The sequence below is a fragment of the Protopterus annectens genome, chromosome 5.part0, assembly GCF_019279795.1.
Source record: "Protopterus annectens isolate FY-2018-M chromosome 5.part0, PAN1.0, whole genome shotgun sequence".
In the NCBI taxonomy this organism is placed as follows: Eukaryota; Metazoa; Chordata; order Ceratodontiformes; family Protopteridae; genus Protopterus; species Protopterus annectens.
Window position 1 is genome coordinate 482325838 of NC_056735.1, and position 25345 is coordinate 482351182.

Consider the following 25345-nt stretch of genomic DNA (forward strand, 5'->3'; position numbering starts at 1 on the left):
TGTAATGAAATTGGTGGAGCTGAAGAAATCTGCTGCTATCCTGTGTTCATCCTTGGCCACGCCCCCGGCTGTAAGATTTCTTGAGTTAAGCCTTGCAGTACTATTGTAAAATCCCAGGGAGGTAATGGATCTTTCACTGGGGGTCTGAGTGAAAGGTACCCTTTAGAAAGGCTTTACATAATTTGAAAGCAGCCAAGCAAGAAGCATTGTCTCCTGACTGAAAATTTGATATGGCTGCCAACTAGCAACTTCTTTAAAAAGAGAAACTAAAAACTCCATTACAGAAGAAATAGGGACAGTAAGGGGATTGATTTCATTTTCAGGGCCTAAATTGAAAATCTTTTCCACTTGCTCTTGTAAATTCCCTTAGTGAAATCTTTCTGTGAGGACAAGGGTATATCACGAACCAGCTGTTGAGCTATTAATGGGACTGGAGGAAAAAATGCAGTTAGTTTGATGGCTGGAATACTGGAATGTTTTATCCCCAAAAGATGTAACAGAAGGTCTGGAGTGGGGTCCAGTATCCAAGGAGGATAACAAATATGAGACCAATGGAAGGGGAATCAGACCTGGTGAGACTAGAAGGGGTCAATGAGGATAACCAAGCTCTTCAACCAGTTGTTTTTTTTTGTAAGAGTTTTGAAATCAGAGGTGCTGTGGGATAGATGTAAAGAAGACTGGAGGGCCAAGCATAGACTACAGCATTTCTTGGTGACTCCCCCTTATGGGGAATCAGTGCAAAGTACTTGCTGCATTTGTTGTTGTGGGGGAAGCAAATAGATCACAGCAAGGTTGGCCCCAAAGATGGAAAATTTTCTCTGCCACTAACTGATTGAGAGGCACTCGCGAGGAATGAAAATGGACCTGCTGTGCTTGTCCGCTAGTACACTGGATTTCCTCAGAATGTGCATTGCTGCTAGAAAGCAGTTGCAGGAGATGGCCCATTGCCACACTGTCATAGATTCTTGATAGAGGGGATAAGATCGAGCTTCTATCTTGTTTGTTGATATACCAGACCACAGACATGATGTCAGTTTGAATTGCTCTCATCTCTAGGACATTGATATGCAAATTGGTCTCTTGGGGACCACATACCTTGGACTGTCCTTCCCAAAAAATTCCCACCCCCACCCAAGTTGGGAGGTGTCAGTAGTTACTGTGGTTACTGGGGGAGACAGAGCAAAGGCGCAACCTATGAGAGTGTCGTCCAACTGGATCCACCACTGAAGATGGTTTCTGCATACCTGAGTGAGTCTGACTGAGTAGAAAAGAGGTTGTTGAAGAACAGACTACGGAACAGCTAGTGTCCATTGGAGAACATGTATATAATAACATGTTAAAGGGACTAATACTGTAGATGCTGCCATGGAACCTAGAGCCTGTAGTACCAGTCTGGCTGGAGGAGCAGGATAAAAAAGGATTTGCTGAATTTGAGATTTCATTGTGGCCACACAATGCATGGGTAGAGAAACAATATGACTTATTGTGCTGAAATGAGCATCGATGAACTCCAGGCTCTGTACCTGTAATAGCTTTGATTTGGAAATGTTGACTAATTCCTAGAGACTGGCAAATCTGGGAAAATAGTCCGTGGACTGTTCCAGAAGATGCTTGGTTGGAGTGATTACGAGCCAGCTGTCCAAGTAAGGAAACATCTGGAATCAAGTGAGCTCCTACGACAGCCATATACTTTGGTATACATTCTGGGGGCTGTAATGAGTCCAAAGGGCAGGACTCTGAATTGACAGTGATTGGCTCCCAGCTGAAAGCATAAGTCTCTTCAGGAGCATCTGTCTATTTTCATGTGATAGTATGCATCCTAAAGATCAACTGAGCACATCCAATCATCCTTGTGTAAAAAAGGTACAATGGATTGAACCATGACCACTCAGAACCTTGACTTTCTCACATATTGGTTCAGATTGCTTAGATCCAAAATTGGTCTCAGGTCCCTTGTCTTTTTTGGCACAAAAAGAACCTTAAGTAAGTTCAGAATGCTCTCAGGTCTTGAGGAACCTCCTGGATAGCTCTTTTCTCCAACAGCTGCTGAATTTCTTGAGCTGCAACCTCTAGGTGGAATGTCTGGAAGCTTGTTTCTCTTGGGAAGGGGTGTTTGGAAAAATGGTATAAAGTAACTTCTGGATATTATGTTTAGCACTCAAGAATCTTTTGTTATAGTAGCCCGGGCATCTACGTGCAAGGACAAATGTCCCCCAACTGCCTCCAGAGGTGAGGAGTCAGACAGCCCTTCAAGAGCACTGAAAAGATCTATCCAGAAAAGAATTTCAGAAGCCCTGATTTTGGGGGCCTCCTCTGCCATGAGGATGGTGTCTTCTATTTAGACTCCCTCCTCTGCCTCCGAGGGAGTTGTCTCTGTGTGAATCCTGGAAAGATCCCTGGGATTAACAGAACCACATTTTCTTGCCTTCTCCTTGATTCCTTAAGAAGGATCACTGAGGGGGAGAAAAGCGAATCCCTACGGCAGACAGGCTATTTCCTTCCTGTTCACTGCAGGAAAGCACTTCTTTCACAGAGGGCTAAACAAGGATGTTCCAAGACTTGAAAGGCTCTGCAAAGTCACATAACCACATCCAGGCATGACTCCTTATGGAAATGCCTGAATTGCCTACCCATGAGGTACCTTCTGCTGCATGTGAAATTAGCCTCATGGATGCATTTAATACACATAAAAGAGTGCCAGCTGTGAGGATGATCTTTTGTAATCCTCTGGAGACATGGACTCAGTCAGAATTTGAGAGTTCCTTAGTCACATCCCTCTGAAGTCTTGTAAAGTGCACCAAACAATTCAGGGACCTCAAGACATAGGTTGCTGATGCAAATACATACTTTCCAAATATGTTCAGCACCCCAGATTCTCTGTTAGGGGGGTGGATAGAAAAGCTCTGTTCTACGAGCTCCTTCCTGGTGGCTGCAACAATAGCCATCACATTAACAGGGACTCCTTTACTGCAATGTAGTCTATCTTTTGGAGGGGCTAAAATTTTGTCTGTTTGACATGGGATCAGTTCAAAAGAATCTGGTTGCTTCCATGCCCAGTATAAGACTAGGTCAATAAGCTCATTGGATAGGAGAGGCACCCAAGACGTAAATAAGCCAGAATCAAAAGCTTCCAGGAATACTGACTCCTCAGGAGAAGGGTTATTTGGTGACCAACCACCTTTTTGCTTAAGGATTTCCAAAATGTTTCCAAAGGAGACGTCATCAGGTGATGATCTAGGGGACCCTTCACCTTTGTTGAAGACAGTGCCTCCTTTTACACATTCTCTTTTGGTGAAACTCCTCAGTGGGATGGTCTGGAGAGGAGTCCAAAGAGAGGGGTAGTTTCTCTATGGGGACTGTCTGGATGCTACTTGGTACAGGCTGTCCCCTGTGGAGTAGGTCTGGTGTGATTCAGAGCTCAAAACCAAAGGGGCATAGGATGTAGGATCCAAGGGTATGTGAGAGACTGACTCTGTTAAATAAGAGAAGCCCCTCTCTGCAACCTCAAAGGCTGATGGACCCGGGGAAGCAGTGGCCAACTGCACCAGAGTTGAGATCTCCAAAGTATGCAAGCTATGACTGTGACTGGATTTGGGTCTCAAAGACAAAGCCAGAACCAAGCTACCTAATGCCAAGACTGCAAGGGGCAAGGAAGGTTCCTGCAAAATTGGAGTTAATCCTGGACCCATGGATCTGACACCAATGCTTCGGCTCTGAGACTCATCCCGTTCCAAGGGAACAGTACTAGAACTGGTCAGGGAGACAGTCGGGGGTTAAACACATTATTCTCTTTGCCCCTGACACTGGTACTCTTGGAACTTTCAGATCATGTGGCTCTGAAACTGAAGGATGAATTGGAGAAGGAGATACAATTGTATGGCAGGTGGATGGAAGGCTCATAAATCCAATGGGAGATGAAGCCAGTAAAACCCACATCTGGATCTGAGCTCTGAGGAACTTTCTCATCATCCTCTCCACTTCCTCTTCAGACAGACGTCTGGAGGACCTAACAGATGAAGTTGTAGACTGATGGCTGGAGTGCTTCCTTGTAGGTTGCGTAAGAGGGGAGTGTAGCCGAGGAGATATAAGGTCTAAGATGAACTCAGGAGAATGACTTCTTGGCATCTGAGAAGTACCTGAGATGAGATCTGATGGTTTCAGATCTGTGGGTAGACAAGGAGGAGTACATGAAATGGCTATCAGATCTGAAGGCTTAGGATCCATAGATTTCCTGTTTGTCAGATCTGAAGACCTCCGTTTTTTTTTTGTGGAGGCTCTAAAGAAGTTGTCTCTGGAGACTTAGGCACAACTCTTTTTATGTACTTCGATGGAGCCTTGGAAGATTTGCTGGGGGTTTGAGCCCCAGAGGAAGTGGAAGAGGAGGGAGGTAGTAACCATCTGAGGACTAACTTTGTTTCGTCTGACAGTCATTGCCCTGGAATTGAACACTGCACAAATGGTACAGTTTGTACTCAGGTGTGCTGCTTCTAAACAATAAACACACTCCCTGTGGGCATCCAAATTCAGAATTTTGTGCCAATAAGAAGTGCATTTTTTAAACCCTGTAGGCTTCTCAGCCACAGTCACCACTGCAAGCTATAGAACAAGAAAGGAAAGGAGCAAAGAAAAATTTTTTTTAAACTATAGAAAAAGATAGAAAAACTATCAACAATGGTAATCCTGTTAAAAAGGATAAGAAAAAGGACAAGAGAAAGGAAAGAAAAAGAGTACCAACAATGGAACTTAAGAAAATAAGAAAATTGCTTTAAACAAGTAATTAAGCTATTGGAAAGAAAACCTGAAAAGTTAGAGGGAGGAAACTTTTAATTTAAATATAATTTAAATATAAGCAAGACATATATTTTAGAGAAGAAAAAATACTTGCGGCTAACCAAGAAACCTATACGAAGTGTTCACAGAGAGGATCCACTTCCGTACAAGATGGCAGAAAACGAGATCTAAGGTATAGAGAGAGGAGCTCAAGAGTTGGATCTAAAGTTTATAGAATGCAGCCAAGTTGGATATGAGATCAGATCCATAACCCAAACTTTGAGGAAAATGAAAATGACATCATCAGATCTTATGATTATGTATCGTCTACTCCGAGGTGATCTCTGCTTAACATAGAAGGCCATGTCAAACTCAGAACTGTTGGGCATGCTACACTTAAAGAAACCCCAATCTCTCAGAGCCACACGCTCCAAGGATCTAAACCTTGTCATCACAATCAACAAAACATGCTGGAGGGATAGGTTCCTGACCCAGAGACTCCCCAGACTCTGGAATAGACTGCCCAGACATGTCAAGCAGAGTGCCTCTTTGCCCCTCTTCAAAAGGAACCTTGATGACTGACTGGGAGAAAGGAAATTCACCCCGGGGATCACGTCAGTCGCCCTGCTAGACAAGGGTCCAGGGAAGTAAATAGTGTGGGAAGAAATAGCCAGGGAATTATTATGGCTAGGCTTGTATAGGCCCTAGGGCCGATAGCATAAGTACCAACCTATGAACCCAGGCATATCTCCTCAATAATGCAGTATTAGCAGTGACTCTAGATACAGTATCTGCACAGTCATATACACTCCTTAAGGCATGTTTTGGTACTTCAGAAATGTTAGAAACAATGGAATTCAGATAGGCACTACCTTCAGGGGGACATGTAGTACAAAATTCCCACAAATTGTCCACATGAGTATAATAGTTAAGAATTCTATACAGCAAAGTGTAAGAAAATATTCCCTTACCAAATCTATCAAATACGTTTTCTTCTTTATTCACTGGGGAAGGATTGAAGGACACAAAGAGTCTGCTCCAAGATGGCAAAAATGTGGATATGACAGCAGGGTCAGACCTAAGGTAGGAAACCAAATTCTTGTTACTTTGAGAAACTTTATAAAGCCTGTTTGGTTTTCTGGGGAACTGAAGGGTGAGAAATAGGGATGTTAAAGGCAAAATTAAACACCCCCTCCAAAGCTGTTACTAATGGTGAAATGGGAGTGGAATGAGACATATCTACTTGTAACATATCATATCTCTTCAATTTAAGAGGAGCCTCCATTTGTTACCATAAAAAAGACTTAATTCATTCTGGCTATAGTCCAAGAAAAGGAAATTTCCGCCAAAGGAGGTTGTGACTGAGGGCCAAGTTTTCTCTGAATCACAGACCTGGGTTTGGGAATCTGCAGGTGAAGAAGCCTTTTCGCCTGTCTATGAATGAATCCTCTGATATATCTTCCTCAGAAATGTTTCTGCTGACATCTTTTTCAGGTAAGGATTTTTGAGCACCAGAATTAACAACTCTTGTAACTCAACATCTTAGCTAAGGTAAGATAAGAAAACCATTTTTTAATATTCACCATATCTTCAGATGAACAATGTTTAACTTTTTGAATTTTCTTTGCAGGTACAGCTGATGTTCAACATAGAGAAGCTAGTTCTGCCACATCAAGAGGTCTCTTTCCCTGGATATATCGAGCAGTAACTTTCAGACTGTCGCCCTGATCTAGAAAAGATAGTTATTACATGCACAGACTGGAAAATGGAACAGTCAAAGAGAACATGGCTGATCCCTGATTCATGATGGCTGAAAGGTCTCCACCAGAGAAAGCGGAGAGTTAAGTGAGTGGCCTGAGGAACAACTAATGGCCACTGTAGAATCATCCACCATAAACTGTGGCATTGACTGAGCCTGCAGAGTCAGCAAGGCCTCTTTGGTAAGTTGTTTTTTTTTTTTTTTTTTTTCTTTCTAGTTACAGAGATAGACCAGCAGGAGTGAGGTAAGGATTCTTGCTGTGACCAAGGAGGATGGTTCAAATGCTATATGCTTCACTGGAATGAGTCAGTCTGATGGTGAGTAGTTAAATAGTGTTCACAAGCAGCACACTTATACCTACAATCACATACACAGTCCCCAAAACACAGTTCTGCATAAGTAGCACACTAAATTCATGTCAGGAACCACTTCTCACCAAATTTAGTCTGACAGGAAAAAACATAGCAGGAAAGTTGTCACACAGTGAACACAAGAACTAGCATACCCTATAGTACTTCATGCCCAAATAAAACACTGCCCAGTAATAAACTTTTAAATAATATCCACAAAGTTTACACAACCAGTATATTTTCCACTAAAAAGTCCCCCAAATAAGCAAAGTTAAAATTAGCGGTCCCTTACAGGAAACTGCTAATAAGCCCCAGTAAAATAAAATATAAATGTATTTATTTATTGACTTATTTTTGTTAAGGGTAACAGTTTTGGTGAAAGGACAAACTCATTTGCCAGAACTAAAGCTGAAGGCTGGATACTGCTCCTATGCAGCCTCTGAGATGCTTCTTCGTGAAGCTGCAAGAAAGTATTTAAGATTTTTCATTCTGACTGCAGAGTTTCCCTCCACAGAGCTGCACAATCAACAGTCAGAGTGAAGGTGTGAGAGAGCTTTTGGAAGCTGTCCAGTTGTCGTGTCTTGGGCAAACCCAACCTATACAGCCTAAAGCTACTGCAGCAATAGGATGAACATTGAAGTTGATGTCTGGTAACAGCGAATTTACAGAGGTCACATGCCCATTAATAGTAGAAACACATAGCCAAGAGATGTGCATTGCTTTGTATTAGCAGAAAACAAGTACTGCTGAAGAAATCTATAGGATAACAACTGACTGATGAAAATAAAAGAAATTATCAGTGGTTATATACATAGAAAACAATTTTTCTTGAAGGAGAAATTATTACTGTGAATGCAACATAGGATAAGTAGCAGGAGGCTAAAGATCAATGTCACATTGTAGGTATAAGGGGTGGTAATACCATTCACTCAAAAGATACATAAAAAGCTTTAACTTAGGAGAAAGTAGGCACAAATGTTCTAGACTAATTGACCCTGACATTTCACTTCTCACCTGAACATTATTCTGTATTATTCTGCATGTATCATTCCTACAAATTCCATTTATTTCTATATAGTTTGTTCTTTACCTTTTCTAAAATTCCTACCTGTAGTTATTTTATCTGATTTACAACATTCAATGGTTCAGTTATTGTTGGTTTAGATTTTGATTTCTAATAAATTATTTTTTTCTCAAGCAATAGTATTAACTTAGTAAGCCCTTAAGGTGAGGCAATTCAGTTTCTATATGCCAGTTCAAAAGAATCATTTTCTTATTAACAATTATTTGCACCATCATAAATTTCTGATAAAGTACCCTGCAGAGAATTTTTAAATTCTGCTAGCTTGTTACATTCCCAAAAAAATACTTAAACATAACTCAACATTAATATGTATGGCCTCAACAATAAATAAGCTCTAAGTCACTACCCAAAAATCTTTCTCTTATGTAGAAACCTGGCTCAAAGAATCAAACTTCTTACTCAACCCCAAGAAATCTAAATTAATGCATTTCACCTCAAAAAGATGCCAAAATCAAAAGCAATATTTTACCATAAAGTCAGCAAATAACACTGTCATTGAAACTGTAAATCACAGTAAACTTTAAACTTATAGGCATTATAATAAATGACAGTCTCAAATATGACGATCATATACTGCACACGCAGTGGTGCAGCGGTTAGCGTTGTCCCCTCACAGCAAGAGGTTCTCTGGTTCAATCCTCGGCTGGGGTGCCTTCTGTGCGGAGTCTACATGTCCTCCCTGTGGCCACATGGGTTTCCTCCGGGTGCTCCGGTTTCCTCCCACATCCCAAAGACATGCTGTAGGTGAATTGGAAACTCTAAATTGGCCCTAGGTGTGAGTGTGTGCCTTGACACCGTTAAACTCCACTGCCAATCATGAGTGGACAGGCGATCCGCTGTGGCGACCCCTAACTGGGAAAAGCCAAAAGAAGAAGAAGATACTGCACACCATTAAATCTACACACCAAAAACTTGGTTCCCTTTATAGGATCAATGGATTCCTTACAGATACCGCAAACAGAACTCTAGCCACCATCTTCTTACTGCTGACTTTCTTATATACCATTCCTATTCTAACAAACAAACAATACTCAAAAAAAAAAAAAAAAAAGAAACTTGCCTCCTGCTACAATAAAAATAAAATAGCAAAATTTACCACCAGTCTCCCTCACAGGACCCACCATTGTCTTAGCTTAAAGCAATAAAACTGCCTTGAACAGCACAACTGTCTAACATATTCACAGCGGATTACAGCACACACACACTCATTCATCATCCAGAAAAATGCCCTATACTACAAAACGTATTACTACCCTATCATCAATCAAAGGACCCATTACTTACAAATAAGTCACATAATGTTGCAGGAGACTTGCTGTACTCTCAATGCATTGCTAAAATCTGGAATAGTATCACCATGCAAATAAAACTCTCCTAACAAACTCAGTAGTTTTAAACCACTGCTTAAACAACATCTTAACCAATAGTGGTCCTGTATATGCTCATCACATGCTTAAAATGTTTTCACGGTACAATACTGTTCAAATACTCTCCTTAAACATAATATTATCAACCTCTTACTGAAAAGACAAAACAATTTTATACATAACTGCTGCCTGTACAATCCACTAAGTTGGATGTGTGTTTTCTCTTTAGTAGCTTCCACCTCTGAGAAATCTTAGAATGTATATGCATAAATGTAAAAAGAAATGTAACTACTCTGTCTTTGACTGGAACTTAGTATAATGTAATGTAAAGCAAATGGAGTTTTTCTCCCTGGGTCTCCACTGAAAATGTGTATTATCCACTCAGATTTTTCCGGTAAAAAAAGATACAATAAATAAATTAATAAGTATGCCAGATTACGCCTCTCCTTTCCATCACAGCACCAGCATTTGCTATCCATGCAAGGAAAAATTTTCAGAGCCTGCTTGTGGTATAAAATACCTATGTAAACACCGGAATGCAAGAATCCTAAATCTTTTACACTTCGCTGCAAAACTGAGAATCATACAAATGTCCTCCCACTGTTCTTTTGTATATTGTCTTTCTAATTTCACTTCCTAGTTTTTTTCTAACCTCTTCAGATAGATTCTTATATTTAACATGCATTATTTTATATCACCTACTAATTATCCCTTTTTAACAGCAGCTTCTTTTCTAGATATATAAGAACTTAACCAGAGATGTTCTTTCAATTAATACACTTACTGATTTTGACCCACCTGTTGCTTGGACACGACGTGATGGAGTTACAACAAACACAGTTTGAGGACGAGGAGCAACAATATGTTTTTCTGACCCAGAAGGTGTTTTTGGTATTGAACTGGGTGGTGGTGAAGGAGCACCTGCATTGTTAACATTCACTGGAATATTAAAGTCATATGCTGCCACCTGAAGACAAGACAAACAAGTTAGGAGTTTCACTGCAGTCAAAGAGAAAATACATTTACCACAGATCAGCACATAAAGTAGTTATCTAAATAAATTAAATGCTTACATACAAAGGGAATTAAAAAAGTAGAAAAAAATATGTAAAATATGCAAGTAATTATATTATTATGTAACGGGTTTATTTCAAAAACTCCTGTATATCTACAAACCATCTATTAAATCTGCTGGGTTTTGTCTGTACTCATACAATGTTGCTATGGCATGGAATTCCTTACTTGGGTCCATCATATCTATACCCTCCCTCCCATCTTTCAAAACCACTCTGAAAGAGTCTCTGTTCTTGTTCAAAACTAGGATAAACTACATATCTAAATGTAAACAAGTACGTTTTCATTCCTTATACTTCCTTAACTCTCCTGTCTTCATTTACTTCCTTACTTCTATTCAAATTCTCTTCCCTGACTTTCTCTCTAAGTATACCACAAGCCTGTTTCCCTCACTTCATATTGCAATTCCTGTTTGTATTAAACTAACTTACCTTTAATTTCTCTACAAACTATCTAAAATGTCTCTAAATATTAAATGACTATCCTACAAATTGTATTGATTCTTAACCAATGTTTTTATATTATGTCTGATTTGTTTTAAATAAGCTGCAGATGCTTTATTTTATTTTTGAAGCTTGTTAAATTATTGTTCTTAAAATGTTTTGTAATAATTTGGAGCTTTTCTCCCTGGACCTCTGCTAAAAATGGGTTTCTACCCAGTTGGACTTTCCTGGTAATCAAATGTCAATAAATAAATATTTTTTGAAGAAGATACAGATACAGCTTTTCCTGACACTCTACAACCTAAATATAAATAAATATACCCAAACCTAGCAGTTGCAACTTATATGTGAACATGCATTTACATTATTTCAAATGCTGTAAGTATGCAGTATGTATATTACATGACATATTACACATTCAGATACTATATATATATATATATATATATATATATGTATATACATATACATATATATATATATATATATATATATATATATATATATATACATATATACTAAAAGCTGCTAGAGCCACTGTTGTGGTTAGGGGACCAATCAATCCAGCCTGGACCACAACACAGGGTGATCCATGACAAACAACCAAAATCTTCCAAGGATGATCCCTAAAACCTCTACTCTAGTTTAAATAGCATTTATAAAACAGTTTTTGTGACCTTGAGTGATCCAAGTTACCATTGCTATGTTACAGGCTATTAGTGAGGCCGACCAGCTACAGAACATGTAGTCCATCAATAAAGATAAGAAATCTCAATCAGCCAAATCAAAAATAATATGAAAGATCCAAGACACAGAAAAACAGTTGAGAAATAATTCAAAAATCTGCCAAAGAAAATAACACAGAAAGAATTCCTCTGGAGTACTCAGTTCTGGTATTAATTCTTTTTTTTTTATTTTGGGTTCTGCTTACAGGATAGATAAGTGTGTATAAGAGATATTAGGGGTCATCCTTGGAAGACTTTTATCTCACTCTCTATATATACATATACACAAACACACACATATAAATATATATATATATATATATATATATATATATATACAGGACACACACACACACACACACACACACACACACACACATAAAATATGCATTATTTAATAATCCAACTATAAAATTATCACAACATGTGATACCAGGTACAACACATCACACACTACTATGCATGTCCAAGAACACTCCACACTCAAATGAAAGTCTACATTGGGGTGAGAGTATATGTGCATGTGTCTGCAGGTTAGGTAAAGGAATTAGTATATAGGTTCATTGTTTCATAGGTAATACCAGGCTAGCTTTTTAAGCCTACCCAATTTCCCTTTTTGCACTTAAAATAGCTTTTCCTATTTGGTTACAGATTGACTTTACCCATCTCATGGATGATAATTACATATTACCCCAATGAGAATAACTGCTATCATACCATAGATCATTTGAGGGGACCCATGCATAAAATAAAGCATTTAGGAGATGCCATTCGTAGTACAGTGGGCAGTCCTAGGGTACAATTTATGTTTCCCATTCTTAAATCTAAGTTCCACTTCAAAATGAACAGGGATGAACTTGGTTTTATGTAGATGGTGAGTCTGTTCCACAACAGCATTTACAGCACATATGTATGGGTGTTTGCAGGTTAGGATTTGGTAAAGGGAATAGACTGAGTATTGTGTGCATCTGTGAGTTAGTGTTGAGTGTGCAGGTGTGTATGTGTATGGTCCTGTGCAGTGGTAGTATTATGAAAAGGGTATTTCTAAGGTAGGGTTTAGGGTTAGGGTTAGAAGTAGCACTCATTACTAAGGCAGTGCAGGGGAGCAAAGTTAAAAATTCGAAAGTATCCAGGTTTTTAATACTTTTTATGTTATTCTTTTATTTTTACCGTTGCTGACCAGATTTGTCCCAATAGGCTAGAATACTAATTTCAGGGGAAGCTGGAGGTGGCATTTACACTACTAGGAAAAATTTGGCTAAGGCACTGGGGAACTTCCCCTACTACAATATGGATGTGGAAACTATCATATATAGTTAGTGCATATAGCATGCCAAGAGAATCAGAGGAACAAATTCTTGAAATTATATTTAAATTATTTTGGAGGTCTATGTTAAATCCAGTTAAAAGAAGGGTATTGTACATGCATAAGGAGGATTGTGGGTTAGGTTTATTGAATCCTATAGTATATGGAGCCTCATTGAATCTACATAAGGTGTTGAAATAGATAAATGGAAAGGAAAATAAGTTGACAACAAGAATATTTAAGAAGAAATATAAGAGAGAATGGACTTTAATAAAAATTAATAAAGGGGAGAAAGAATGGAGAAATGAAGAAATAAAAATGTATGAAGAAAAAATAAAATTAAAAATAGAAGGAATAAAAGAAAATAGGAAAATATGTTATAAAATATGATACAAAACTATTGTGTGAATCCATGGGAACATTCAAGAGAGGAAAAGGTAAAGGCTATAAAGCAAAGAAATAAATGTGGCATGAAGAATGTCATATGTCAAGAAGTCTTGTGGAGGGTATAAATGAATAAGTTATCAGTAAAAAGAAATATGCCTTATAGAAAGTAAATGAAAGGAAATGCCATTTTTGTGGTGAGTCAGAAACAGAGCATGTTTTCTTCACGTGTAAAAATAAAATTAAAAATTTATAGGAAAAAATAATAGAAAATAAACTTGCAAATGCATTACAAGATTATAAACATATAAATATGGATATGATTGAATATGTTTTCTATGGGAAATATATTAAAGAATATGTTAGTAATTTGGATAAAAAATGTTTTGCATTATATGGACAATCTAGAATGAAAGACTGTGTGAGATTATGTTAAATGGAGAGTGGATATTACCAAACATAATATGAATGATTAAATGGCGGTTATGGAAAATAGTGGGGCTCTATACAAATGTAACATTTTGTTTGCAATGGAGGAACGTAGACCTAATGTAAATTCTTTGTAAATATGTAAATTGTATATAGTTGCATAATAAAAAACATATACTCATCAATGTTGTGAGTGGAACCCATTTTGAAGAAGCACTTTCCAATTACAGATACTGAAATTCTCCCCCCAGGCTACAACATAATTCATTCTGATAGGCTCAACAGAAAGGGCATCGGTGTTGCATTAATATATCAAAACTCCCTAAAACTGACTTCTTACCCCAAACCAGTCCCTACCTTTCAAAATTTCTCCTAACTCTTCAAATAAACAACAATAAAAACCTAACTATCACAGTTGTCAATATCCCCCCAGGCCAGAACATTCCCATTCCCATTTTAGAAGAATTTCTATCATGAATAAACCTAAATGTATCAAATGATACTATAATCCTAGAAGATACCAATATTAATTGGCAACATCTTACCTCCAACTACCCAACCAACAGCATAAATTTACACAGCTTTACTCAGCTTATCAAAACTCCCACCCATGGCCTATCTACAGGGTCAGAATCTATCTTAGATTGGATATTAGTTACCCACCCTCCACAATTACTCAAACTCTGGCACCCTACCCAACATACTAAGCGACCACCTCCCAGCATACACCCACAGGACTCATCCTCATATAGTCAATACACACTCCTATAAAACATCCAGAAATCTCACCTACTTTGACCAAAATAAATTCTCAAGCATTCCAAAAACCATAACTGTCTCCCACTAAAAACCCTCCCCCTAGACAAGGCAGTTAATTACTTTAATAAGCTCTTCTTGGATACTCTTAATAGCTTTGCCTCATACGTATCAAGCAAACAAAAGTGAATCGCGCCCCATGGCTAACAAAACTGACCAAACAATGCATCCTTCATACAGACAAGGCATGGGGAACTTAGCAAAAAGATATAACACAACAAAATGAAATTAATTTCAGACAACTAAGAAATAGAGCCAAGAAGCAAGTAATGCAAGATAAAAAAAAAAACTATTTCTCCTCTAAGATAAGAACCTCACAAAATAATCCAAAGAAATTCTCAAATTCAGTCTCCACCCTTCTCAACCCTGGAACTCTACAGAATCCCTCTCCTGCACCTGATAAGACCCCTAATCAAATTTCCCATGACTTTAATACCCAATTTATTACCACCATTCCAAAATTAATCAAAGATGCCTCAACAAGCCCAAACCAATACTCCCAGAATACAAATAATCTCATACAAAATGACAACGCACCACTCATTCCTGACAAAAATTTCAATCCTTCCACAACTCACTCATTTTCTATTCAACCAGTACCCACATCTCTCATATTTAAACTATTAAAAAAACTCAAACCATGCTCTCTTTCCACAGTCAACCTTCCCCCAGAATATTTACAACTAGCAGCAAATGCAACTGCATATCCAGTTACTATTCTTATAAACCTCTCTCTCGCAGAAGGATACATTCCACATCTATGGAAAAAATCTATTATTCCACTACATAAAGGTGGAAACTCTCCTGACCTCTCAAAGTATCGCCCCATCTCTATACTTTCCCCACTATCCAAAATCCTTGACAAGTGTGTACACACAAAATTACTCAAGTACCTCATTGATAATAATCTTCTGTCTCCCATTCAACATGGCTTCTGCCCAGAGCACAGCACTATTACAGACCTGCTCTCTTTCACCGATACTGTCAACAAAGCCTTAGATACAAATCACCCCCACTTCAGTAAGCCTATTGGAACTATGTAAGGGTTTTGACACATTATCGCATACTAAACTTCTGATCCAATTAACAAAACTTGGCTGCGCCCCCAAATCCCTCAACTGGTTTACATCATACCTAAACAACAGACAACAATCTGTAAAGTGGCATAACGTCCAATCTGATTATCTGTCAGACAAGATAGGAGTCCCACAGGGTTACATTCTGGGACCATTACTCTTCAATATCTTTATTAATGACCTCCACAAAGTCTCTCAACTAGGTAAAATTATCCAATACACTGACGATTCGACAATAAAGTCTACTTCAAACAATTTATCTGACCTCACAGTTAGTCAAAATGCTTTTACAGAGAGTGAAACATGGCTAAACAATTCACAACTGCTACTAAATGCCAAAAAAAAGTCTGTTATTCTCTTCAAAACCACCAGATATAGACTTCAAAATGTTATCTAAAGAAAGAACTGAAATAGTAAAATCTACCAAACTACTAGGCATTACAATTGATGACAAACTCACCTTTGAAACACACATTCTCAACGCAATAAAGAAAAATAGAAGTTATGTTCTTACCATAACGTTCCATGTTAGTTGTCTTCTTCTCGCCTTCTTCTTGCTGGATGGGTTCGGAGCCAACCTCGGCTCCGACTCGGCCACTCTAAAAGCTCGAGAGTTGGTTCCACCGGCTCGAGGCTCCCCTTATATCCCACAATGCTAGGCGTGAGTTACCTCAGATCTCGTTTGTAAGCTAGGCCCAGCTTATACTAGTAACAGAATAACTATAAACAAAGTCCACCTCTATAAACCAGGGAGAAGAGAAAGGTGACCTACATCCTGATCCAGGAAAATATGCACAGCAGCATATACCTAAAGTAAGAGGTGGTAGAAAGAGAGGTCACAATCAAAACTCCTCTAGGTCTGTCCAGGCCAGGGGGAAGGAGGGTGGGACGCAAGAAGAAGGCGAGAAGAAGACAACTAACATGGAACGTTATGGTAAGAACATAACTTCTATATGTTAAGTTGTCTATCTCGCCTTCATTCTTGCTGGATGGGACCGCGTCCCTAGCACCTTGTCCCGGGTGGCCTAACGGAACAGACTCTTGAGAACAGTGGAACCAAAGTTAGCTCTATGCCTAGAAGCTAAATCCAACTTATAATGAGAAATGAAAGTGTGAGGAATAGCCCATGTAGCCGCGGCACAAATGGTGTCAATAGGCAGTCTGTCTTGGAAGGCTATAGAAGTAGCCAAAGCTCTGGTAGAATGGGCTTTAGGTTTGTTAGGCAGCTTTTGGTGTCTAATTTCATAAACAAGGGAAATCAGAGATGTTAGCCATCTAGATAATGAAACCTTTGAAACTGAAAGTCCCTTTCTGCCTTCTGCATAAGAGACAAACAGCTGGTCAGATTTTCTGAATTGTTTGGTTCTATCCAAATAGTACCTTAACTGACGATGAACATCTAGCCAATGCAATTTCTGTTCAGACCTGTTAGAATATTCTGGAAAAAACACAGGAAGGTCAATGCTTTGATTTAGGTTAGACGCCGAGGCTATCTTCGGTAAAAAGGACGGGTTGGTTCGTAAGGATACCCTGTCCTTATGGAACAACAGATAAGGAGGTCGACAGCTGAGTGCATGAAGTTCCGAAACTCTTCTAGCTGAAGTAATAGCTACCAGAAAGAGTGTCTTCCATGATAGCAATTTTAAAGAACAGGAGGCTGCAGGTTCGAAAGGGGAAAGAATCAAAGAACTAAGAACTAAATTTAGGTCCCAAGGAGGAGGAGGATTTCTTATAGGAGGTCTGAGAAGAAAAACTCCCTTCAAAAATGCTTTGCAAAGCTTGTGGGACATTATGGCAGACTCTGAAATGCCCACATGAAAGTTAGAAATAGCTGCCAATTGAACTTTAAGAGTAGATGGAGATGAACCTGCATGGAAGAGTTCAGCTAGAAAATCAAGGACCATTTGGATGGAAGCAGTGAAAGGATCTATGTCCCTTCCTTGAGCCCAATAGGCGAAACGTTTCCATTTACTCAAATAAATCTTTCGAGTGGAAGATTTATGGGAAGCTATCAAAATATCTCGGACAGAGTGAGATATTTGAGGAAGCCTGGCTAAGGTTGGAACTGAAGGAACCAAGCAGTGAGGTTCAGAGAGGGAAGGGAGCGATGAAACTGACCCGACTGATGGATCAAAAGATCTGGAACTAGGTCCAGATGCCAAGGTCGCTCCCACAGAAAATGATGAAGAAAGGGGAACCAAACCTGTCGAGGCCAGTAAGGAGCAATGAGGATCAACGAGGCCTTCTGAGCGATAGCTTTCTGTATCACTTGAGAGATTAGTGGGAAGGGAGGAAATGCATACAGAAGTCCCGGGCCAAACTTGGACTAGAGCGTCTCTGCTGGGTTGGCCTGGTAAAGGGAATAGGGTGAAATAATCTCTGCACTTGCTGTTTTGGGGAGTAGCAAAAAGGTCGCAGCAAGGCTGACCCCACTTGAGAAAAATTTCTCTCACAACAGAGTCTTTCAGAGACCACTCGTGAGGCATGAGGATAGCTCTGCTCAATTTGTCCGCGATTTGATTGGACTTCCCGGGGATGTGCGTTGCTATCAGAAACCGCTGAGAAGAAATCGCCCATTGCCACAGTCTGAGTGCTTCTCGACACAGGGGGTAGGATCTGGTTCCGCCTTGTTTGTTCATATACCACACTACAGACATATTGTCCATCTGGATTGCTATCGTTCCCAAGGGAAGAGAGTCTTGAAGGGCTTGCAACGCTAAAAGCACTGCTCTCATCTCTAGAACATTTATGTGCAAGTGGCATTCGTCTGGTCGCCATATGCCCTGGACAGTTCTGCCCTGATAATGCCCCCCCACCCGATCAGGGAGGCGTCCGTTGTCAGAGTAGCAACCGGAGGGGAAGGAACAAAGGGTCTTCCCAACAAGAGCTGAGGGGAAGACATCCACCACAGAAGATGATTTCTGCATGTTTGCGTAATCATGATGGTGTGGGACATCGGAAGTTGCTGGTATGACCATTGTGTGAAGAGCATCCATTGAAGGATTCTCATGTGGAATCTGGCTAATGGAAGCAGGAGTATGGCAGCCGCCATAATCCCCAACACTTTCAGAACTAACCTGGCTTTGATTCTGTTGCTGCTGAAGAGGAGCGAGACCAGTTTGTGTATGTCTGTTATTCTCTGATCTGTTAGTCTCGCAGACATGTTGACTGTGTCTAGATTTGCACCTATGAAGGTAATAGTACGACAAGGCGACAAAACAGACTTTTCGCAATTTATTGAAATGCCTAAATTTTGACAAATGCGAAAGGTGTAGTCCCTGGCCAAAAGAAGAAGATGCTTGGTGGGAGCTGTGAGGAGCCAGTCGTCCAAATATGGAAACACCTGGAATCCTTGACGTCTCAGGTGAGAAGCTACCACTGCCATGCATTTGGTAAACACCCGGGGCAGTGGTGAGACCAAAGGGCAGGGCCCTGAATTGAAAATGACTGGTTCCCAGCCTGAAGCGGAGGAATCTTCTGGAGCGTCTGTTCATTTTTATGTGATAGTACGCATCCTGAAGGTCTATAGAGCACATCCAGTTTCCTTTTCCCAAAAGGGGAAGGATGGACTGCAGCGTGACCATCCGAAATCTTATTTTCTTGACTGACTTGTTCAAGATACTGAGATCCAAAATTGGTCTCCAGTCCCCTGTTTTCTTTGGAACTAAAAAGAACCTGGAGTAGATTCCGGATCCTTGCTGGTCTGCTGGAACTGGCTGTATTGCTCTTTTTGCAAGCAGCTTTGAAATTTCCAAAGCTGCAAGATCCCTTTGAGCGGGTGGAACATCTGGAAGGGATTTTTTGATTGGTTTGGAATGCGAGAAGGGAATGGAATAGCCTTCGAAATGATGGACTGTACCCATTTGTCTTGAGTCAGGGATAGCCAGGCTTCTGGGTACAGAGACAATCTTCCCCCGACTGCCTCCGAAGGTGGGCAGTCGGGCAACACCTCAGGGATGCTGAAAGGGCTTATCAGAGAAGGCTTCTCGATTGCCCTGGTTCTGCGGACCCCCCCTGCCTCTAGGGCGACGTCTACCATTGTTGTTCCCCCCTCTGCCTCTGGCGGGAACCGACTCTGTGCGTCAGGCGAAGTCCCTTGAGATTGTTTATGAACCACATTTTTCCACTTTTCTGGCCTTTGGGGTAAGGCCTAGAAGGAGTGGAGAAATGGACTCCGACGGCAGAAAGAGTCTTGCCATCTGTCTCGCACCTAGTCAAGGTTTCTTTCACTTGAGGACCAAAAAGAGATGATCCATCAAACGGGGAATTAGTGAATGATGTTTTAAAGGGGTCCGCAAAGTTGCATAGCCGCATCCAGGCATGCCTGCGTAAGGCCACACCAATCCTGCGGCCCTGCTCGCTCCATCAGCCGCATAAGAGAGGAGGCGCATGGAGGAGTTAGCTATGGAGTTCAGGGTAGCCAGCTGAGTGTTTATCTTGTCCTGAAAACCCGCAGCCGTAGGATCCTTCAACATGTCACTCGCTTCTTTGATCAAGTCCCTTTGAAGACGAGTAAAATGGCATAGGTAATTCAGCGAACGCATAGCAAAGGTCGCTGACGAGAACATCCGCTTCCCGTACCTGTCCATTGACCTAGATTCTTTGTTAGGGGGATGAACAGGCACTGAAGGATCAGCTAGTTCCTTCTTGGTGGCAGCAGCTACCACCATAGCATCCACAGAAACACCTTTTGTGAGAAATTGCTTGTCAGTTGGTGCTGTTATAAATTTGGAAGGTCTCCTGGGGGTAGGGTCCACTGAATCAGGAGCCGTCCAGGCCTTCTTTGCAACCACCTGCATGAGGGGATCAAAGGGGGGAGACACCCAGGAGGTGGAAGGGCGAGAGCCAAACACCTCAAGATACACAGATTCATCCTCCGAAGGGTTAAGGGCTGGCCAATTTCCCCTCTGTTTCAGGATCTCTAGAATGTCTGCAAAAGAGACATCTTCAGAAGGGGAACGTGGGGAACCCTCGGAATCCTCTAAATCTGTGTCAGAGGTGACAGACTCAGGTGAGTCTATGTGCTTCCTCTTACACTTTCTCTTCCTAGGGGGCTCCCCTGCCAATTCAGGGGAGGCCTCGGAAGAGGATGAGATCCCCACAGGGGATTCTTGAGGAGCTAGCTCTCTGCGGTCTGGGATGAGGGAGTGAGTCGACATAACCAAAGGCACCGAAGAGGGAGGGGTGGACGGAGCCGACTGTGGAGTCAAACAAGGTTCTAACACACTCCGCATGACCTCGAACGCACCCCTGTCCGGCAGAGCCAGAGGTCCCCGCTCCGAGAAGCTGAGAACCTCCCTCGGCACCGACAGAGATGGCTCCGAGGCCGATGTCGGAGCCGAACTCACCAGCGCCGAAGCACCGAGAGGAAGAGGGGGGTCGGACAAGGGTCCGATGCCACTCACCCCCTCGGAGCCGACGAGGGAAGCCCGGCGCTGAGATTCTTCAAGGGAAGAAATCGGAGCCGACGACGGAGCCGAAGACAATTGTATCGGCTCCGACGCTACCACAGTCTCGGTCCCGAGACGCCCCGCCCCCGAGCTCAAAGGAGTCGGAGGAGGAATATTTATTGGAACTAGTTGAGGCATCGACTGATGAGTCGGACTCTGGAGCATTTGGGCCAGTGCCTCGGACTTCAAAAGTCTACTCACTACCCTCTGGAGGTCGTGATCTGAGAGCCTCGATGACCTGGAGGAGTGAGATCTGTGGCTCCGTTCAGACAGCAAGGGAGATGCTGGAGCCGAATGAACGGAGCCAAGGGACGGTGACCTCGATCTCTTTCTAGATGTCGGCTCCGATGGTCTGATCGGAGCCGACCCAGGAATCTCTAATGCCTCGGCTCCAGCCGGAGCCGAGGAAACCACAGATACTGCAGTCAAAGACTCATCGGCTCCAGCCGGAGCCGATAAAGCAGTAGGCTTGAGCCTTAGGCCTCGACTCTGAAGCTGGAGCCGAGGTCTTGGAAGCCTTAGAAGGTTTCCCCGATGACACAGAGAGGGAACCTTCAGGCTTGATTAAACCCCTCAAAATGAGTTTATTTTTTCTCTCCTGCAGGACTCTAGGGCTGAAGCCATGACATACAGCACAAGAGTCCTGCAGGTGTAAAGGTCCCAGGCAATACACACAAGAAGTGTGACCGTCTGTCAGAGACATTTTCTGACAGCACGAGTCTCACTTCTTGAAGCCTGAGACCTTTGTATCCTTGGACATACTCAAGGACCCTAAGTGTAATCACACACACAAAAAACACACACAGACAGATTACACTGATAGGGATTCAAAGGGAATATTTAAACTAAAGGTAATTAAGTTAAAATTCCCTAATCAACACATACACACCCTAAGGATAGGGATAGGGAGGGCCCGAAGGCCTTAGGGAAAGAACTATAAGTTCTTTAGAAAAAAAGGGGCTGGATAAAGAAAATGAAGGGATAATATCCACTACACTAAGGGGAAAGAAAAATACACTAAGCTAGCTTAAGTCTAAAGAATTTAAACTAGTCTAACTTTCACTAACCTGGAGCCGGTAGAAAACACACCTCGATCGCTGTAGCGGCAAACGAGATCTGAGGTAACTCACGCCTAGCATTGTGGGATATAAGGGGAGCCTCGAGCCGGTGGAACCAACTCTCGAGCTTTTAGAGTGGCCGAGTCGGAGCCGCGGTCGGCTCCGAACCCATCCAGCAAGAATGAAGGCGAGATAGACAACTTAACATCACACTTTAAACTTGGCAAACTTTATCATCATACACTTTATATGGACAAAAACACCAAAACAAAACTGGCAATTACCTTACTCATCCCTGCTCTACTTTATGGTAGTGCCATCTTTACTAATCTTTACTCATCCCTCAGCAATAAACTTCAGTCTTGTTACTATAAAATAGCTAAATTCTCCTCAGGAAAGCCTAACCACTCACACCACTGCCAAGCAATCTCTGAACTGAACTGGTTGGATTTCCCACACTATCTTTGCTATACCCAACTAATGCTAGCCCATAAACTAATTTATAAACCAAATACCTGCCCAGCACTCTCATCAATATTACAAAATTATATTCCTTCACGTACCCTAAGATCCTACTAAGTGTAACCAAGTCCAATAAAAGAGCTGGACAATGCTTGTTCTCCCATAACATTGCTAAAAATGGAACTCCTTATCCTTCCATATTACCCAAATAGACTATATAAAGACATATAAAGTAGCATTAAAAACTTACATCCTACATAACCTTAAATGCCAATGCAAATCGAACAAACCACAATAAAACCTTCACTACTTATTGCTAACCCAGTTCCATAGTTCAAAAGAACTTTTACCCTGACAGCAACACAGCTCTATTACTGCTATGACTGTTCGGCAAGAATTGCTATGTTTTTTTCATGCAATGCTAAAAAGAAACAACTCAAGCTTTGTACTATACTACCAACTAAAATCTTAGTTTATAGAAGTTCTGATACATACTGTTAAGTTTTATATTGTCTATGTATTCTACTTTTATAATTGTTTTAATTTTTGCATATTTCCACTTTTAATTTTTTTTTTTTTTTTTGTCAAGTGTCTATATTTTTATTTGACACTATTAACTGTGGAGCTTTTCTCCCCAGGCCTCCACTGAAAATGTGTTTCTGACCCAGTGGACTTTCCCGGTAAACAAATGTCAATAAATAGATAAGTAAAATTTCTAATCCAAGCACAGAGGAGGCCTGGAGAAACAGGAAGGCAGATGGAGAGAGAAGGAGATGAAGAAGTGGTAAAAGAAATGGAGGAGAAAGCAAATATCAAAACAAAATAATGTGTGCAGGATTCTGAGGAAATCTTTCAAAGAAATCTGTTTTATGGAGATGTTTCAGCAAATGATGGATGTATAATTACAGCCCTTCAGTGTGGATGGTTGCGGGATGATTTACTTAAAGAAATAGTGATGCATACCGAACCAGAAAATGAAGGAAATGTTTTCGGGGGGGGGCATTATAGAGAAAATACAAAAGGAGGATGCAGAGACAATCCTGAAGAATAGTGGTGAGATGGAAAAAACATATGCAGAGAAAGTAAAAGAAGGCAAAAGTGGAATAGCAGACAAGAAGACAAATGAAAAACGGAAGTATGTGATAAAGATTCAAAGTAAAGAAAACAAAGAAATGGACATATATGAAGTGTAGGACAATTTAATAGCTACTTTGGATATAAAGTACATTATGTAGGATAATTTATTCTTAACAAACAGACATTTTATGACATTATCTTTGAGACTGTTTTTTCAGGAGAAAATTTTCTTGGAGAATATAAAAAAAAGACTGTAACCCATGGAATCTTTATGTAATAAAAACATTTAACTGAGAAACAAAAAAGAAAATGTACAACTTTGAACAGAGGTAGAAAGACAGACTTTGAAAGGACATTTGAAAACTTTATGCAAATTACTGGACATTGCAAAGGTTTATGACAAAAGGGGTTTGTGGACTGTGGCTGGGATTGTTATAATGTGATAAAAACAGAAAGAGAAAAAATATACATATACCAAGTGTAATAAATGTGGAGAGGAATAGGGATGTCATAAAATACTGGGAACAACCCAAAACATGTTTTTTTTTTCTTTTTTTTGTGTGTGAAAAAAGAAAGACATTTGATAAGCAACTGTGACAAAAGAAAATGTTATATTTGTGGGGAAATGGAATATGGTGCAAAAAATGTGAATCGAAATGCTGTAAATGTAACAAAATTGGACATTTATGGATGGCTTTCAAAAATGAAAATATGAGTAAAGAGAATGAAAAAGAAAGAGAAGAAAATGAGCATGAAGACATTTTAGAAGTAGAAATAAAAAAATAGATGATTACAAAAATATTAGAGAGGACACAGAGAAGGTTGTGAAATAAGTAAAGAAGTAGACATAAATTGGGAGATAGTAAAAGAAAAAAATAGTACTATTGATAAAAAGATACTATTGATAACACAGAAAAATAAAATTTAAAGGGATAAGTATAAAGGCAAAAATGAAAGTAAATGGTTGGCATAATGGTTAAGATATTTGCCTTACAGACACAAGGTCCAGGATTTGATTCTCACATGGGTTAACTGGCTAGGCTTAAAATGGCCCATAAGGGCATTTAGCCTAATACTAATCTATGAACCTACGAAAAAGGATATATACAGCTAATGACTGGGGATTGGTATAATGATTTGACCCTCAGACACAAGACATGGGATTTGATTCACACCTTTGGAAGGGAAACCGGCTAGGCTTACAATGGCTTAGTAAGAAAGCAGCTTAGTAATTAACTATGAACTTACAAAATCATGAATCTATGGAAAAGGGAAAATGAAAATTTTAGTGTGCTTTCTATAAATATGAATAGTATTAAGAATATAGTAAGAGAAATGGGGATTTTGCAGCAGTGTAATACATTTGATGTAGATTTTATTATATTAGAGGACACCAGCTTTTTAACAAATGAAGAAAGATTACACACAGAAAAAATATAAGGAGGAAAGATGATCTGCAATTTGGAATATGAAACATGTTAAATAGCCATAAATTATGTAGAAATGCAATAAAGATATTAGATGTAACTTGAGCAAAAATGGGAAAATTAACCACTGTAGATTTAAAATGGAAATAACAAGTATGTAGAATTCTAACATTATATGCTTATACTATTTGTAAAGAAAGGATGTTGTATGGTGTATGTATGTTCGTGATTGTGTGTTTCATGCTTTTGTGCTCTGGATTGTGAGTTGTTCGCCTTTACAGTTTCAAG

General features: G+C 40.2%; 1 protein-coding gene across 1 annotated transcript in view; it reads right to left on the bottom strand.

Moving 5' to 3' along the window:
- CFAP47 (cilia and flagella associated protein 47) overlaps nt 1-25345 on the bottom strand; it is a 7413452-nt gene that overhangs the window by 4992664 nt on the left and 2395443 nt on the right. The window contains exon 21 of the mRNA XM_044071840.1: nt 10129-10297. Within this exon, the coding sequence (XP_043927775.1) occupies nt 10129-10297 (169 nt within the window). The remainder of the gene's footprint in view (nt 1-10128; nt 10298-25345) is intronic.